The sequence below is a fragment of the Cololabis saira genome, chromosome 7 (assembly GCF_033807715.1).
Source record: "Cololabis saira isolate AMF1-May2022 chromosome 7, fColSai1.1, whole genome shotgun sequence".
NCBI classification, from domain to species: Eukaryota; Metazoa; Chordata; class Actinopteri; order Beloniformes; family Belonidae; genus Cololabis; species Cololabis saira.
Window position 1 is genome coordinate 44,521,179 of NC_084593.1, and position 16,098 is coordinate 44,537,276.

Below are 16,098 nucleotides of genomic sequence, written 5' to 3' on the forward strand. Positions count from 1 at the left end.
GTGTTTTCAGCCAGTTCTTAACCATGGATGCAAAGATTCTGCTATCTGATACCAATTTCATTTCATTCGGGAGTCCATTCCAGAGATGACCGCTCTTTACTGAGAAAGCTGATTGTCCGAATGTTGTTCTGCGGTAAGGTATTTGACAGTTACAGTTTGTATTGCTCCTGGTGACTCTGGTGCTGTTTTGTCTCTGAATAAAAACTGAGAGTGGCTCTGGGGCCAAATTTTTAATACATTTGAAAAATAGTTTAAGAAAGCATAAAATAATAAAACTGTCAAAGCTCAACAGATTATATTTCTTTAAAATGTTACAATGATGCCAGCGAATTTGCTTTTTATCCATAATCTTAAATGAATAAATGAGACGTAAAACGTAAATGTCTTTGTAGAAAGGCGCTTTATGAAAATCAGTCCATTTACTTGTATTAGTTTACAGTGCAGTCTTGCCTCATCCAATATGGCGGCGACGTTGACGTATCGCAGCAGCTCATGGAAGGATACGGATACATGATTTACACCGCCCCCTGGAGGCTGAACGGCGCATCGACCTGTTTTCTCTGATCAGCTCAGCTGATGTGAGATTAAAAACCAGCTTTAAACCTCTTCGTGGGCTCGCTGGGGGGTTTATTTTCACAGTGGAAGGTATGTGTGCACATTTCTCCTGGACTTGTTCTAGTTTGTGCCAGACGAGGAGAGACAGCTGGGGAGGAGCAGCTACTGCCGCGGGCTGCTAGCTGATTCATGGTTCCGCGTTACACCGACGCAGAGCCTACGGCGTAGGGTAGGGTACCGTAAGGTGTGCGTCGCCGCGTACCGTACGCCGTAGGCTCGCCGTCGTTTTAACGCAGAACCATAATTCAGGCTTAACAGCTAACAGTATCTCCCCCATCACTGTTCTGGATCTATGGCCTCAGTTCTTACTAATATTACTACAGTAGTAATAACTTTACTACAGGTTTATTAACTTCAGGTGTTTCTAACAGCAGCTAGCGCGAGTAACGGCCAGTATTTAATGATTTAAGAGCCCTTTCCTTTATTCTTCACTTTAGTGCTTAAAGTTAAACTGTTTGTGAGTGTACTTGAACATGCTTCCAAATATTAAAGCTTCCACTGTGTTTTAGTCAGGGTTTTAGTGATTGTTACGAAAATGCAGCTAAATACTGTCTACCCGTCCAGCTACATAGAAGTCATAAAAGAAACAAAAATAAACAAGAATGTAGCCATTATTATTTATTATTATTAATAATAAATATTATTATTATTATCAATAATAAATAATATTATTTTATTAATAATATTAATGATAATAATAATAATAATAATGTAACGGTCTGGTTCCCAGCATTCTTTGCGGCATGGTTGTTAAAAAAAACAAACTTTATTGAAATTATACAAACTCTCAAAGAGGATAATGTACAAATATCAATTTAAATGCAATATGAAAAGAAAGGAAAATAAAAAATTGGGATTCTTGTAAGGAATACAAAAAAAAAGGCGCTCTAAGAATTAAAAGGTGCATATGAATAACAAAATAAATCAAGCATTTAAATTCACATAATGGAGCATAGAAAAGGAGAGGAAATATTATATTATAATAACAAATAACGAGCAATGTCTAGACTTATCTTACTTGCATTTTTGTTTTTCTACTCTTTTGAGACATGAAAAAAAATCTTAAAATCATTAATAAAGGCATGGTTGTTAAGGTGTTAATGGTTATAAGATGGAGATTTGACTTCGGGGTGGCCGTGATTGTTAATTGATACTGGGGTTTTTACTTCTTATTTTGATATGTGTAACGAATGAGATTAATAACCTCCAAATTGCTCAATTTGTATATGGTTCTTTAAATAAGACTCTTCCTAACTTTTTTCACAATTTCTATTCCCCCGAACAATGAATTTCATAATTATTCAACCCGTAAAGCCTCCCAGCTTCAGCCCCCACAATCATGAACTATTTCATCTCAATTTAACATCTCTTACTGAAGTTCCAAGATATGGAATTCACTTCCTCCCCACCGTGTCCAACTTTCACCTGAATTATTTAAAACATTTTTATGCTCATTTAAGGAAATCCTCTCGTCAAGCCCTAGAGGGTTTTTTGGACCTCCTTGCATATGCTGTCTATTGTTTTTTTATGGTAATTGTATTACTGACTTTTTAATATGTGCTAAGTAAATAAACAAACAAACAAATGCATGGTTTGGGTGTCACCCTGAGCTAAGTCTGTGAAATCTGTGGGTCTCTGCAGGCTCACGTGTATGTTGTTTTCATGTGTTAGTATGTTTTCTGTCATGCACTGCTTGACTCCATAAACGAATCTGCAGATGAACAAAACTCACAGAAATCAGGACAAAGCAGAAGTACAAACAAGTGTGTGTGTCGTCGTGATGGTCGTTGTTTTGTTAGTTTTAGTTTTATTGTTTGCACTCGTAAAAAGGAACATTACACAGAGGAAAAAAGTTAAGAAAAGATGAGCAGGAGACGTCATAAAAACCTGAAGGGCTTATAAGTTAAAAACAAGAAAAAATAAAAAACAATAATTCACAAAACCATATAAGCACAATACATAGGCCTATACAGTATAACTGATAACTAGAGTTATACAATTAAATAGGTTAGAAATGTACATCATTTACAGTTCAAAATGGTTCTGTACATGTAGTAAATATCTAATCTAACAACAGAAATATCTGCTGCTTACATATCTTTTTTTTTTTAAATAGAGCGGATGCAGCTTGTATGCAGGTGCAGATTGTATATCTTTTTTTTATTATTTAAAAAAAAATAGAGCAGATGCGGCTTATAGTCCAGAAAATACGGTATATAGTGTTTAGTATGGCATTTCAGACGCAACGATGGAGAGTTATTCCGAGAGACGCTTGGCGCTTGGGTCGTCCCCCCCGGCCTGCTGCGGGGGGAGCAGGGGCCGGTCTCTGCTCCCGCTGTAACCCGGTCCGGTCTCTGCTCCCGCTGTAACCTGGTCCGTGTGTTTTCAGAGGCCCCGAGAGTGTCAGCCCTGCAGCCCTGCATCCCAGGAACCCGGACCAGCACTCCACCATGAGCTCGGAGGACGGTGAGGGACAGCAGCCGGCTGGCGGTGCATTCAAGCCCAAAGCCTCTGTGTGTGTGTGTGTGTGACTGATGTGCTCCACCCCTGCAGGGGACGTGGAGAACCAGGCGGAGCTGGAGGAGAAGAGCCGGCTCATCAGCCAGGTCCTGGAGCTGCAGCACACGCTGGAGGGTACGTCACCACCCTGGTACCGCCTTCACCAGAGAACCAGGCAGGGTTTCAATGTAGCAAAACACACACTATGAAGTTGGGACACTGTAAAAGGTGAATAAAAACAGAGCAACCTTTGAAAATGTCATAAAATCCCAGTTTTATTCACAATGGAAGATAGAAAAGTGAGTAATTGTTTCATCCCAAGTATGGTGGTGTTTCTTACGGAAGAATATTAGGGCCATGCACGAGAAAAAATATTTGAGAGGGGAAGATTTTTTTATTGTGCACTCAAGAAAAAAGTCAATGTCAAGATTAATGTTGAAATACAATTTCGAGAAAAAAAATCGAAATTTCGCCTTTTTTCTCAACATTTCAACTTCATTCACGAAATTTTGACTTTTTTTTTTCGACATTTCGACTTTTTTCTCAAAATTGTACTTCAACATTAATCTCGACATTTAGACTTTTTTCTCGAAGTGCATAATGAAAAAAAAAATCCTCCTCCTCTCCAATATTATTTTTATTTTTCTCCTGCCTGGCGGTTTCCACCCGCAGTCCCCACAAACAACCAGACATACTCACACTCACACCTACGGGCAATTTAGAATGATCAATTTACCTAGCATGCATGTTTTTGGACTGTGGGAGGAAACCGGAGTACCCAGAGGAAACCCACGCAAGCACGGGGAGAACATGCAAACTCCACACAGAAAGACCTGGGAGTCGAACCGGGGACCTTCTTGCTGTGAGGCAACAGTGCTAACCACTAAGCCACCGTGCTGCCTACATATGATATATTATAATATATAATACTCTTCCATAGTTTCTAGATGATGTTTACGTATGACACTTTTGCACGGCGCTGGGGATTTCCAGCGGTGTTCCCGGGTCTGCTATCCCTCCGTTAACGTCCATGTCAGCTGAGAGTGTCCAGGATGTGGCACAGGCCTCTCATGCCTTTCAAGGCATCAAAGGTGATGGCTTGAAAAAGGTCTATGACTGAAACGTTGGCCTAATAAACAAGTGTATGGTGAGAAGAAGGTGTGCGGGAGTTTTATTTTTAAATGTAGTGAAGTCAAAGTAAAAGTCCTGATAAAATAAAAAATGCTAGTAAAGTACAAATCCTCAAAAAAATGACTTAAGTAGCGTAAGGAAGTACATCTACTTCGTTACTATTCACCTCTGCCATCAGGTGACTAGTCATGAAGTGGAGAAAGAAAATCTTTGAAATAATCATATTGTGGTAAGATGAGATTGTTTTGTGACGAAAACCAAAACACACGTGACTGAAGTATAAGTTCATCTATTTCTCCTTATTGGCTAGTTGTTACCATGACTACCAGTTTATGACTGGACCTTTTGGAAACGCAGTGACACGTTGAGGTGGAACTGGTGAATACTTTATGTAAGACGTTGCCGTGACGACCCCTGCTGAACGGTGTGTTCTCTGTCCAGATCTGTCGGCGCGGGTGGACGCTGTGAAGGAGGAGAACCTGAAGTTCAAGTCGGAGAACCAGGTTCTGGGTCAGTACATCGAGAACCTCATGTCTGCCTCCACCGTCTTCCAGAACACCGACACCAAGAGCAAACGGAAGTGAGCGGATCTTCGGAGAGCCCGGTGCGGTCCCCATGGCAACCGTCACCGCCCTGGACAACCGGACTCTCTAACACCAACTACACCTGCAGCCGGTTTCACGCCCGTCACACGGAGCAGCGCTGCACTGTGAAGTCGCTGTCACCATAGACGTCTATCCGTATCCTTCCATGGAGCTGCTGGGATACGTCAACGTCGCCGCCATATTGGATGTTCAAGACTGCGCTGTAAACTAATACACGTAAAGGGACTTATTTTCATAAAGCGCCTTTCTACAAAGAAATGTACGTTTTACGTCTCATTTATTCATTCACACACGCACTAATATACTTGGGAAACAGTTAGGCACCAAATATAATATGTTTAATTTTCTCAAAATAAGAACTTTATTGATCCCACATAGGAGTAATTCATGTTGTATCAGCTATAGAGAACAAGGTAGTGCAGAAAAACAATATATATCCCCCCTCAGAAAAATAAGAAAAATAGATAAACATATTTTCTCATCAACAAAGCATATTTTACATAAACATATTTTAAAATTTTCAAGTAACAAAACAACATATTTGAACAATTTTTTCAGATTTTTTTTCAGTTATTTTACTGTCTGAGAAAATGTTTCAAATGTTATTGTCTGAAAAAAAAGAGCTATAGAACTGTCTCCGCTGTTATTGTAACATGGTGTAATTCTAACTCTTAGGCGACTGCCTCGTGGTACTGGATGAAGCAGTTGCGGTCGGGTTTGAGGCACAGGTGGACCTTGCAGACCACGCAGGCCACGTTTGACCTCAAGATATTCCCCTTCCTGCTGCAGTGCTTGCACGTCTGGCGACTGGTCCAGACAGGAGCATGGAACAGGGACTCATCAAACCTCACAGAATTGGCTGCGGTGTCCCCGGACAGGCTTGGGGACATCAGCAGCAGTGACGCTGGAGTTGCCTGCTGTGCTCCTTCGGGGGCGAGATGTGACTGGCCTCTGGCTGTTGGCAACCTTGAACACCTGGATCCTGAAGTGCTTCAGTGGCAGGCCATCCACACCAAGAGCCTTGCAGTCCCTCCTGTAGATGAGCCAGGCATTTTTGAGGCTGATGTCAATTGCATATGCAAACAGTCGCATGTACCACGTCTTGGATTTCAGGGGGTACGGTAGAGGTGGGCCAGCATGTCGCTCTTGTCAATGCCCCCCGTGTTGGCATTGTAGCTTTTGATGACAGCAGGGCAGTTCACTTGCTCCTTCCTTTTGGTGTCACTACAGTACCGGTAGACTGAGGACACGGGCTCCACTCCCATATCTGTAGACAGCAGAGTGACAACCCTGTTGTCCTTCCACCTCAGAGCCAGGATCCCATCATCACTGGTGACGTGGTCACATGTACCACGAGGGACAGCTTTCTTCTCCATATCCTTGATGGCCTTGAGTGGGGGCTTGCCTATTCTGTTCCCCTCGCTGTCCCAGTGTACCTGCATTTCTTGTCCCTGAGGTACCGCACAATCTCCAGGCTAGTGAAGAAGTTGTCAGCAAAGATGGCTGTGGCAGCGGAGGAGGACATGGTGCTTGCCAGGACAGACACTATCTGGCTGGTGGCACCCATGGCAATTTGTTCAGGTGTCAGAGGGACACCATGGGCCTTGAGTGTCATCTTCCCCTGGTATAGCACCATGTCATGAATGAAGCCATCCTCAGAAGCCCTAGCAAACAACTTGAATCCCCATTTGTCCGGTTTTCTCTTGATGTACTGCCTCAGGTTGCCAGCTGTTTTGCCTTTATAAGCAATCATGACTTCATCCACTGACTGCTTGGGCGTCTGTGGCTCATTCCTGAAGGCAGTATTCAGGAAGTTGAACAATGACCGGATCTTGAAGAATCGGTCGATGGTTCCAGGGATCTGAGTGTTGTCATTGAAGTGAACAAACCTCTTCATCTGCTTGAACCTCTTGGATGACATGACATTCGCATCTTGAGGGATCCTGGTGTCCATTGCCCAGTAGTCATAGACGGAGGGGAGCTCAAAAATCCCCACGTAGATTAGGATAGCCACAAAATTCATCACCTTGTCTTCAGTGGTGGTGAAGGTTGTGTTGACGTCCATCTGGGTTGCATATAAGTTGGTCTGGTACGTTATGTGCTCGATAACTTGAGGCTGAAGTACCTGCTGAAATACGTAAATGGAGTGTCAACCAGGTCAGGGGGGAGTGCTGGTACTCAGGCAGGGCTGGGTTGTTCAGGTCAACCTTCTTTCAAGTGGTAGGCCTGGCTGCTGGCTTTCTCTACTTGGTGGGTCTCTTAGCTTGTGGTTCTAGCTGGTCTTCGTCTTCATCATCCTCGCAAAGCGCGGGCGCGCGAAAATTTTGAGTTTTTTTTTTAACCCAAAACAGTTGCGTAACAATGATTTGAGCATAATTTTACCAATATAATAGCAGGATTACCGGCAGTGCAGTCTCCTCCTCCTCCCGGGTCATCGCTGCTCATATGTTAGACACTGGGGGGGGTCGGCTGACGCGGTGGCTGCAGCCAGGGCATATATATCCATCTCGGTCTTGACTTGGAGCTTTTTGTTGTGTTTTGAAAGGAGCACTGCTGGCTGTGCATTTGTAATTGGCGGACAAAAATGCGGATGTTTACAAACAACATTTGCGGTTCTGATCACCTGAGCGGTCCGCAGACCAGGGGGGTGTGGCTGGCTACTTTTCTTTTTTTTTAACCAAAGCCTTGCTGAATTATCACCGCATTGTCACTAGGGAGCTGAAGCAACAACATACATTCAATATTGCAGCTTTTTATTAATGTTGCGCACATATTATATCATTTTTGCAAAATACCTGGCATTGTATTTGGGGAGGCTTAGCCTTCCCTAGCCTTCATTACCCGCCGCCCATGACCTCTGACCTGGTAACCTTTTTAGGGGGCTGACTCTTTGCTGCCCAGAATGACAGAATGCTCTTTTGCTTCTTCCCTGACATCTTTGAAATAGACAAAGGCAAACAGTAAAAAATAGGCACACTTTCTGTTCATCGTTTACTCTTTACTCTTCAGACTAAAACTATAATCCAGTGGCGGACCGTCAGGGCCGTCTAGACCTTCTCTGAAGGCCTAACTATTATCAAAATAATGAAAAAATATGGTGTCTTTAATAATACTTTAGTTTACCTATTGTTAGACTTATCTGAGTTCATACATATTGCCGGCTTGCATTAGAACAAGTATACACGAATCCAGCAAAACCCGGAAGTCGAGCGGCCGCCATTACTGCGGTGGCGGCTCCGCTCCTCCGCTCCAGCCCATAGACATATATACGTATATAGATCCATGCTCCGCTCCCATGGATCTATTACTCCGCTCCCTGCCAGGCTCTCTTAATGTATTTGTATCATCGGAAAACTCCTGTCCCGTCGCTGCATTTGTTTTGATAGTGAATGAAGACGGGACGGACTTTCAAAACTACTTTTCTGTTTCACCAAGTGAACAGACGGAACGCAAAAAAAAAGATGTTAAACTGCTGGAAAGGAACTGGAATTTACCTGGATACCTTAAACAAGGAAGCCAGGGACCGGTATATGGAGAAAATAATGATTATTAACGGTTTGGGTTCATATGAAATCACTACTAAAGAATGGAGCTCCGATGAGGATTTACTGCCGCAGTTCTGCAGAACCCACGTCTTACTACCTTGTTTAGTGTTTGGCAGCTGCTTTGGTAAATGTTTGACTCGCCATGTGTTTCAATAAATTAGTATAATAGTACAACATACAGTAGCCTACATCTTTTTTATTACTCTTACTTCTCTTTTCTTTTTTTTTTACCGCTATATTATGCTGAAGACGCTCCGAGGCATGAGCAATATTTTTCTTTTCCTCGTGAGATTATTTTTTTCTTCTGCAGCTACAAATAGAGTTGATATTTTTTCCTCAACAAACTAGTTTTATCTGAAGATTGGGGTTATGTATGTATGTATTCTGTATCATCCGGAGCTGAGATAGTTCTGCCCTTCAATTAGAGACCTGTAATTGCGTTTTTTTGGGTCATCGGACGCCAGGCGATCAATAAAATATTCTTGGATACCTAAAATAAAACAAAACATAAACAGGTGTTGTTGTTGTTTTTTTTAATCACGTAGCCTTTCCATAATGATTACATTTTGCGCTGCTAACATCACACGTAACGTATGCTATATTACAGTGTTTAATAATACACTCCCTTATCTCCCTATTCCTCTATTCTTTCCTGCTTATCGCTCAAACAAATCATTATTTATAAATTAACATCAGCATTAATTTAAGATACCTTCATTATTTATGGAAGGCCACTGTCTAACATCATCAATCCAGCTATAATGATGCTGTAGAGCGTCAGGTTACAATAACAGCGCTGCGGTGGCAGATTGACACCTGCCACCGCAGCAATGGCGCCGCCGCAAGATGGCGGCGCACACAAACCGGTCGCCGGATTAGTGTATAAGCACCTGTTTATTTACTTTACATTGAGTTGACAGTGTGGCTGTGGCTTAATCCACGGACCTGTAGCTCTGTTTCGTTATGGTTTGTGGAGAAAGCACTGGCTTAGAATAGGGGAGAGCTGCTCTCCAAGCTCAAATAACATTATACACAATTGTGGGTTATTTGGGTAGACAAACTCACATATGAGGATTGGAAGAATACATGATTACTTTTTTCTAGGGCTGTCAAGCGATGAATTTTTCTTTTGTCGTGATTAATGGCTGAATTTCAGTAATTAATCACATATTTGCATGTATAAAATTCTATTATTTTGCATTTCACAACAGTTTTTAAGACCATATTAACAATGTAAAGCAACTCTTACCAGTCTATGTTGATTGGGAATCAAATGAAAGCAAAGAAAGTTACTTTATGAACTCAACTTTTGGATTTATTTCAAATAGAACACACATAAATTGTGGTTTATTTGGTAGTGTGACTCATTTTAATTTGATTTGCATCATTAGGCTTCCATACAAAACAGGTGCACTAGCTTCCCACGCTATTCTTTTTTTGGCCAATAAACGAAGCATCAGTGGAGGCCAGACTACAAAACCGCCGCTGAATTAATAAAACCAACATTAGGAGACCCAATAAGTGAAGACTTACAGTTTGCCAATGACTAACCTAGTGAATGATAATAAATTAAGTAGTTACCTACCGTATACCTTGCTTTGCTTTTCCAGTTCCAACTCGTCTGCAACCTGTGCGTGCACCCGCATCCACGGAACGAGCACACAGCGGAAAAAAACTGCCCAGCAACAAGACGTACTATTTTCTGATTGGCTGGTAGGTCGCTGACGCGGGACCGCTGTAAACTCAGCAGAGAAATCCTCCTCCATTCAGTAATAATTTCTGTGCGCTCGACTTTATCACTTTTCAGCGTGAGAAATGTCAGGTGTGGCGTGTGAGCATGTGAACTGGTTGAAATGCGTGAGTCTCACGCTCAATGCGTGAGACTTGAGAGCTTTGAATAAACAGAGAAATTTGCTTTTACTCCAGGGCGGGCACGGCCCCCCAATGCCCGCCCATGCCGCCGGGTCTGGCGCTGGGTGACGCCTCCGCTGCAACGTCGTTGCTACGGCAACCCGTCAGATCAGACAATGATGTGGCCCAGTCTGAACAGAACCAGATCCGATTTGGACACTTGCTAAAAACAGTGTGGACAGTCAGCCCTGAAAATCGGATATGAGAAGGAATCAGATAAGAATCAGATTTGTTTCACCTGGAGTTAAGCGCATGCACCACAACTATAAAAAGCCAGCATCAATGGAGCCCTGATACAACGATTCACCATGGCAACCGGCGACAACAAAAGATCCACATACTTTCTTTTTTTTTTTTATTTATTTATTTAACATTTTAATTTACAAAATCCCTTTGAGGAAACATTAGTTTGCATCTGAAGATCCACATACTTCACACCATGTCCTTTTTCACCCGAATGGAATTAGAGATTTTAATGCGCGCATACGGCGAATTTGAACATGTTTTTTTGAAAAAAGAGTAACACCGCAGCACAGAATATAATATAAAATTAATTTAACAGATCTCTACATCATTCACCTGCAATCCTGTGGAACTCCTTGATGGCTTGGACAGGTGTATGATAATAGGCTTGCCCCCCGCCCTTGAAATACGGAATTGTTCCGTAATTGGGAATTAAAAGTTGCGTTCCGTATTGAACCAATACAGACACATATTATGCCCTTATTTATTGATGTAATAATATACAGGTGGAGGTCAGAAAATTTGAATATATTGCAAAACTTCATTCGTGGTAAATTCAACTTAAGGTGAAACAAATATTTCCCACTACATGCAAAGTGAGATATTTCAAGCCTTTATTTGTTATAATTTTGATAATTATGGCTCACAGTTTATGAAAACCCCCCCCAAAAAAATCTCAAAAAATTAGAATATATTATGAAATAAATAAACAATTCAATCATCAAAATTATAAAAAATAAAGGATTAACATATTGCTTTGCCTGTAATGAGACTATGTACAGCAGGGGTATTCAACTAGATTCGGCCGGGGGCCACATCTGCAAAAGGACTGTATGGAGGGGGCCGCACAATTTGAAAATGTGGGGGTTTTCAAAATGTATTTTGCACTGAAAGACGAAGACCTATGTAAATATAATACATTTGTATTATACATTTGAATATATCTCGTTTACATATGAATTATGTATTAATTGTCTCCAGATTTAGTCATTGTGAATGTTAAATATAATATTCAGATAAAGAAATATTATTTTAAATGCAAGTTCATTTTGAAACCATGCGTTGTGCAAACTTAATGAAATTGATATTGACCTACTTTTAATAAAACATGCCATAATGACAAAGCACCACTTTCCACCAAGATTTCCTTATTTGAATATTATATTAAGCATTGAGCTGTTTTGGGTTAAAAAAAAAACTCAAAATTTTCGCGCGCCCGCGCTTTGCGAGGATGATGAAGACGAAGACCAGCTAGAACCACAAGCTAAGAGACCCACCAAGTAGAGAAAGCCAGCAGCCAGGCCTACCACTTGAAAGAAGGTTGACCTGAACAACCCAGCCCTGCCTGAGTACCAGCACTCCCCCCTGACCTGGTTGACACTCCATTTACGTATTTCAGCAGATTATGCCCTTATTTATTGATGTAATAATATACAGGTGGAGGTCAGAAAATTTGAATATATTGCAAAACTTCATTCGTGGTAAATTCAACTTAAGGTGAAACAAATATTTCCCACTACATGCAAAGTGAGATATTTCAAGCCTTTATTTGTTATAATTTTGATAATTATGGCTCACAGTTTATGAAAACCCCCCCCCAAAAAATCTCAAAAAATTTGAATATATTATGAAATAAATAAACAATTCAATCATCAAAATTATAAAAAATAAAGGATTAACATATTGCTTTGCCTGTAATGAGACTATGTACAGCAGGGGTATTCAACTAGATTCGGCCGGGGGCCACATCTGCAAAAGGACTGTATGGAGGGGGCCGCACAATTTGAAAATGTGGGGGTTTTCAAAATGTATTTTGCACTGAAAGACGAAGACCTATGTAAATATAATACATTTGTATTATACATTTGAATATATCTCGTTTACATATGAATTATGTATTAATTGTCTCCAGATTTAGTCATTGTGAATGTTAAATATAATATTCAGATAAAGAAATATTATTTTAAATGCAAGTTCATTTTGAAACCATGCATTGTGCAAACTTAATGAAATTGATATTGACCTACTTTTAATAAAACACGCCATAATGACAAAGCACCACTTTCCACCAAGATTTCCTTATTTGAATATTATATTAAGCATTGAGCACAAGCATTTCAGTCCATAGTAGCCAGTTTGATGTTATAAATAAGCAACCAAAATATTAACTATAAGCTCCTTTATTAATGACACATCTGTGCATTATATCAGCAAAACAAAACAAACGAATTATAGGAGGCTTAGAAGTTCCATCTGAAATGCAAAGTCCTCACTTATTCAAATGAAAAAAATTATCTCCCATTCAAATCCAGTTAATCGGGTCGTGGTGGGGCTGATCTCCGCAATTTGAAGCCTTGTATAATAATTGTAAAAATCTGGGTTATTTTCTTGGAGGATCTCGTCAAACATATAGTGAGGGTTCTCCACCGCATCGGCCCTTCTCTCTGCGCTCTCTCCCCGATCTCCTGTGCTGTGCGCCCCGTGACCGTCTCCATCACCAAGCGGCTTTTCCAAATCCAACTCAGCCTGGATCATTTCTCGTGTCCTCTGCTTTTTCCCCACATCCAAGTAATGATCTGACATGTTTGCTGCATTTAACACTGCTCCCTCACTCCAGCTGTTATTAACTGTTCGGTTTTTTCCCCACTTATTCCACCGAACACCGAAAGTGTTTTTTTTTTTGCTATTTTCGGCCGAATATTCGGTGCATCACTATTATTAAAAAAAAATATATATATATATTTTTTTTTTCAACAAACACCCCCTTTTTGAAATATGACCAGGGGCCACATAAAAGCTCCTGGCGGGCCGCCTGTGGCCCGCGGGCCGCCAATTGAATATCCCTGATGTACTGTAATGTACATGTATTACGTGGTCTGATAACCATCTCCCGACGAATATTTAATTCTCTGCGCATTAATGCTGCACCTTCATCAATTGTGTCTTCATCAAAAGGACATGCCGTGTTCGTGACAATGGACTTCTAATATTTATACTGACTCTGTTTTTAATGACAGATGGCAGAACTTTGCCAAAACTCGCCTGCTGACTGAATGAATGAGGAAATCAAATGTGCGTGTGTCTCTGAAAGAGACGGAGACGCAGAGAAACTCCAGGTTTCACGATATAAACCTGGTCCCGACCAGGTTAGGTTCAGAGCGTCTGTTACTACGGTAACTGACCAGGTTAGGTTCAGAGAGTCTGTTACTACGGTAACTGACCAGGTTAGGTTCAGAGAGTCTGTTACTACGGTAACTGACCAGGTTAGGTTCAGAGAGTCTGTTACTACGGTAACTGACCAGGTTAGATTCAGAGCGTCTGTTACTACGGTAACTGACCGAGAGCTTAAGTTACCTCTCTTTGTGAAACAGGCTAGAGTTACCCCTCTTTCTCTGGTTTGAGTTACCTCCCTTTGTGAAACGGAAAACTCAGAGTTTCCCTCATTTCAGGGTTAACAGACTCAGAGTTTTCACTAAACCTGCTTTGTGAAACCTCCAGGACCGTGGTTCCTGAACAGCAGCAGGGAGTCACCACCGCCCGGATCAAGCGGACAGAGCTCAGTGCAGGAGAAGTGGCTGCGTGTAGCCGGCACCGGCTGGTGTTGTTAGAGCCACAAGTCTCCAGGTTTAGACATGTTTGGAAGAGGATCAGGAACAACCAGATCCAGGAGAACAAATCCTAACTAATCCATGGATGAATCCAGATTGTGTCATTGTCCACCAGCAGATACGGTGGGACTTACTGACAGGACAGTTCAACTGGCTGGTCCAGTTACGGAAACACTGCACAAAATGGATTTATTTATTTCATTCATTAAAAGAAAAACAAAACAGTTCAATATAATTACAACAAATCTCTTTCCTTGAATGAAAGGGAACAGAAAGAAGACTAAGCTTATTGTATCTGTCCCTTTTTCCTAAGGAATCTAATTTCAAATAATGTGATAAAAAAAAAAAACGAATGAAAAATGGTGCTAAAAAGAGAGAGAGAAAAAAAAAGAAAACCCACCTAACTTAACAATTATCATGATATTTCTTCATCAAACTAGCTTTTATTATTCTTTTAAATGTAATGTTTGATTTGCATTCTTTGGCTTCTGTATCCAGATTGTTCCATAAATGTATACTTTTTACAGAAACACAACGTTCCATTAATTTTGTCCTGAATTTTGGTTTTTGAAACATCTCTGTTCCGCTTCATTGATCAGTTGAAGGATGAATCCAGGTGATCTGGTAAGAACGTAGGACGGCTGGACGGTGGTTGCTTCTCTGGATAGATACTGATTACGTTTCCATGAAGTCAATAACCCTTTTCTAACCGGAATATTAGCAATAATCCGACTGCACAAGACCATGTAAACACCAATAACCCCTTTGAATAACCAGAATTTGCTCATATTCCGGTTTTTAAAAACCCCAATATGAGCCCTGGGTTACTCCTTTTAAAACCTGAATATTGGGTCATGTAAACGCCAAACGGAATATCCCCATCAAACGGAACATGAATTTGTTTTCTGCTCATGTTCTGTTCACAAGGAATCCTGGTCTTTTGAGTCCAGGAAGTTCTTAAACACGGAGAAACCAAGACCAGGAGGAGACTAATCACTTCATAAATGTAATGAAGGATATGAACATTTCTGCATTTGTAGACGGTAGAAAGTACCGGGATAGACAGATTTACAAGAAGGTGAGAGAAAAGTTGCGCAAAGCACCATTTGTTTTGAATTTGGATACAGGAAGAAGAAGCAGAAATGACGGGAATTGCATCATGCATTGCATCAAGCGTCGCTGGTTTGATCCAGATATCCAGAATGATTAATTACTATGTAAACAGGGATAACCCTGTTTGCTCATGCATGGAAACAGATTATTCCCAATGTTTCAGTAACCGGAATATTGACCTTAACCCCAATTTTGACTGCATGTAAACGTAGTCAGTGTCACTAATGCTTAGTTGGTTCATGGCTCACGCTCCTGGCGGTGAAAACACAAACTGCTCGGGGTTGGTTGTTTCCAAAACACACCTGGGCCGGTCACAGCTCACATCTCATCCATCCCCATGCACGCTTTGCACCATGAGCTCAAAGGGTTTCCTTGTTTAAAACTATTAAGAATCCACTGCCATCACTTTTGTGGTCACTGGTGTGAATAAGCTCCAACAACGACCACAGATCTGACCTGCAGGCTCCTGGAATGGAGCTTTTCCACCAGTACCTACTCAGCCTGACTCAACTCGGTTTGGTTCTTTTCCACTAGGGGTCTAACGTGTCGAGTAGATACTTTTCTGTAAGGTTAAGGCTGGATTATGGTTCTGTGTTAAATCAACGCCGAGCGTGCGCCGCAGGTTGCACCGCAATGAGCTCCCCACGCCGCAGGCCACGCCATGCCTGACGCACCTCCCAAGAATTGCAGGGATTAAAGTTCTCCGTCTCTAGACGGATTTCCGTCAATTGGAAAATGAGGGAAGAAAAAAAAAAAAAAGCTTTGCCTGTGAGTTTTGTTGTGGTACAGTTTAGACTAGCCAATTAAATCATGTTAGGCATTAAACTG

The 16,098-nt window shown here is 41.3% G+C and overlaps 1 protein-coding gene across 1 annotated transcript; it reads left to right on the forward strand.

The window, feature by feature from the left end:
• The first annotated feature begins 526 nt into the window (after positions 1 to 526).
• LOC133447705 (short coiled-coil protein B-like) lies at positions 527 to 5,108 on the forward strand. The gene is made up of 4 exons (XM_061726439.1): positions 527 to 645; positions 3,005 to 3,081; positions 3,169 to 3,249; positions 4,687 to 5,108. Exons 2-4 carry the CDS (start codon positions 3,066 to 3,068, stop codon positions 4,827 to 4,829), a joined length of 240 nt encoding a protein of 79 aa, XP_061582423.1. The 5' UTR covers positions 527 to 645; positions 3,005 to 3,065; the 3' UTR covers positions 4,830 to 5,108.
• The last annotated feature ends 10,990 nt before the right edge of the window (positions 5,109 to 16,098 follow it).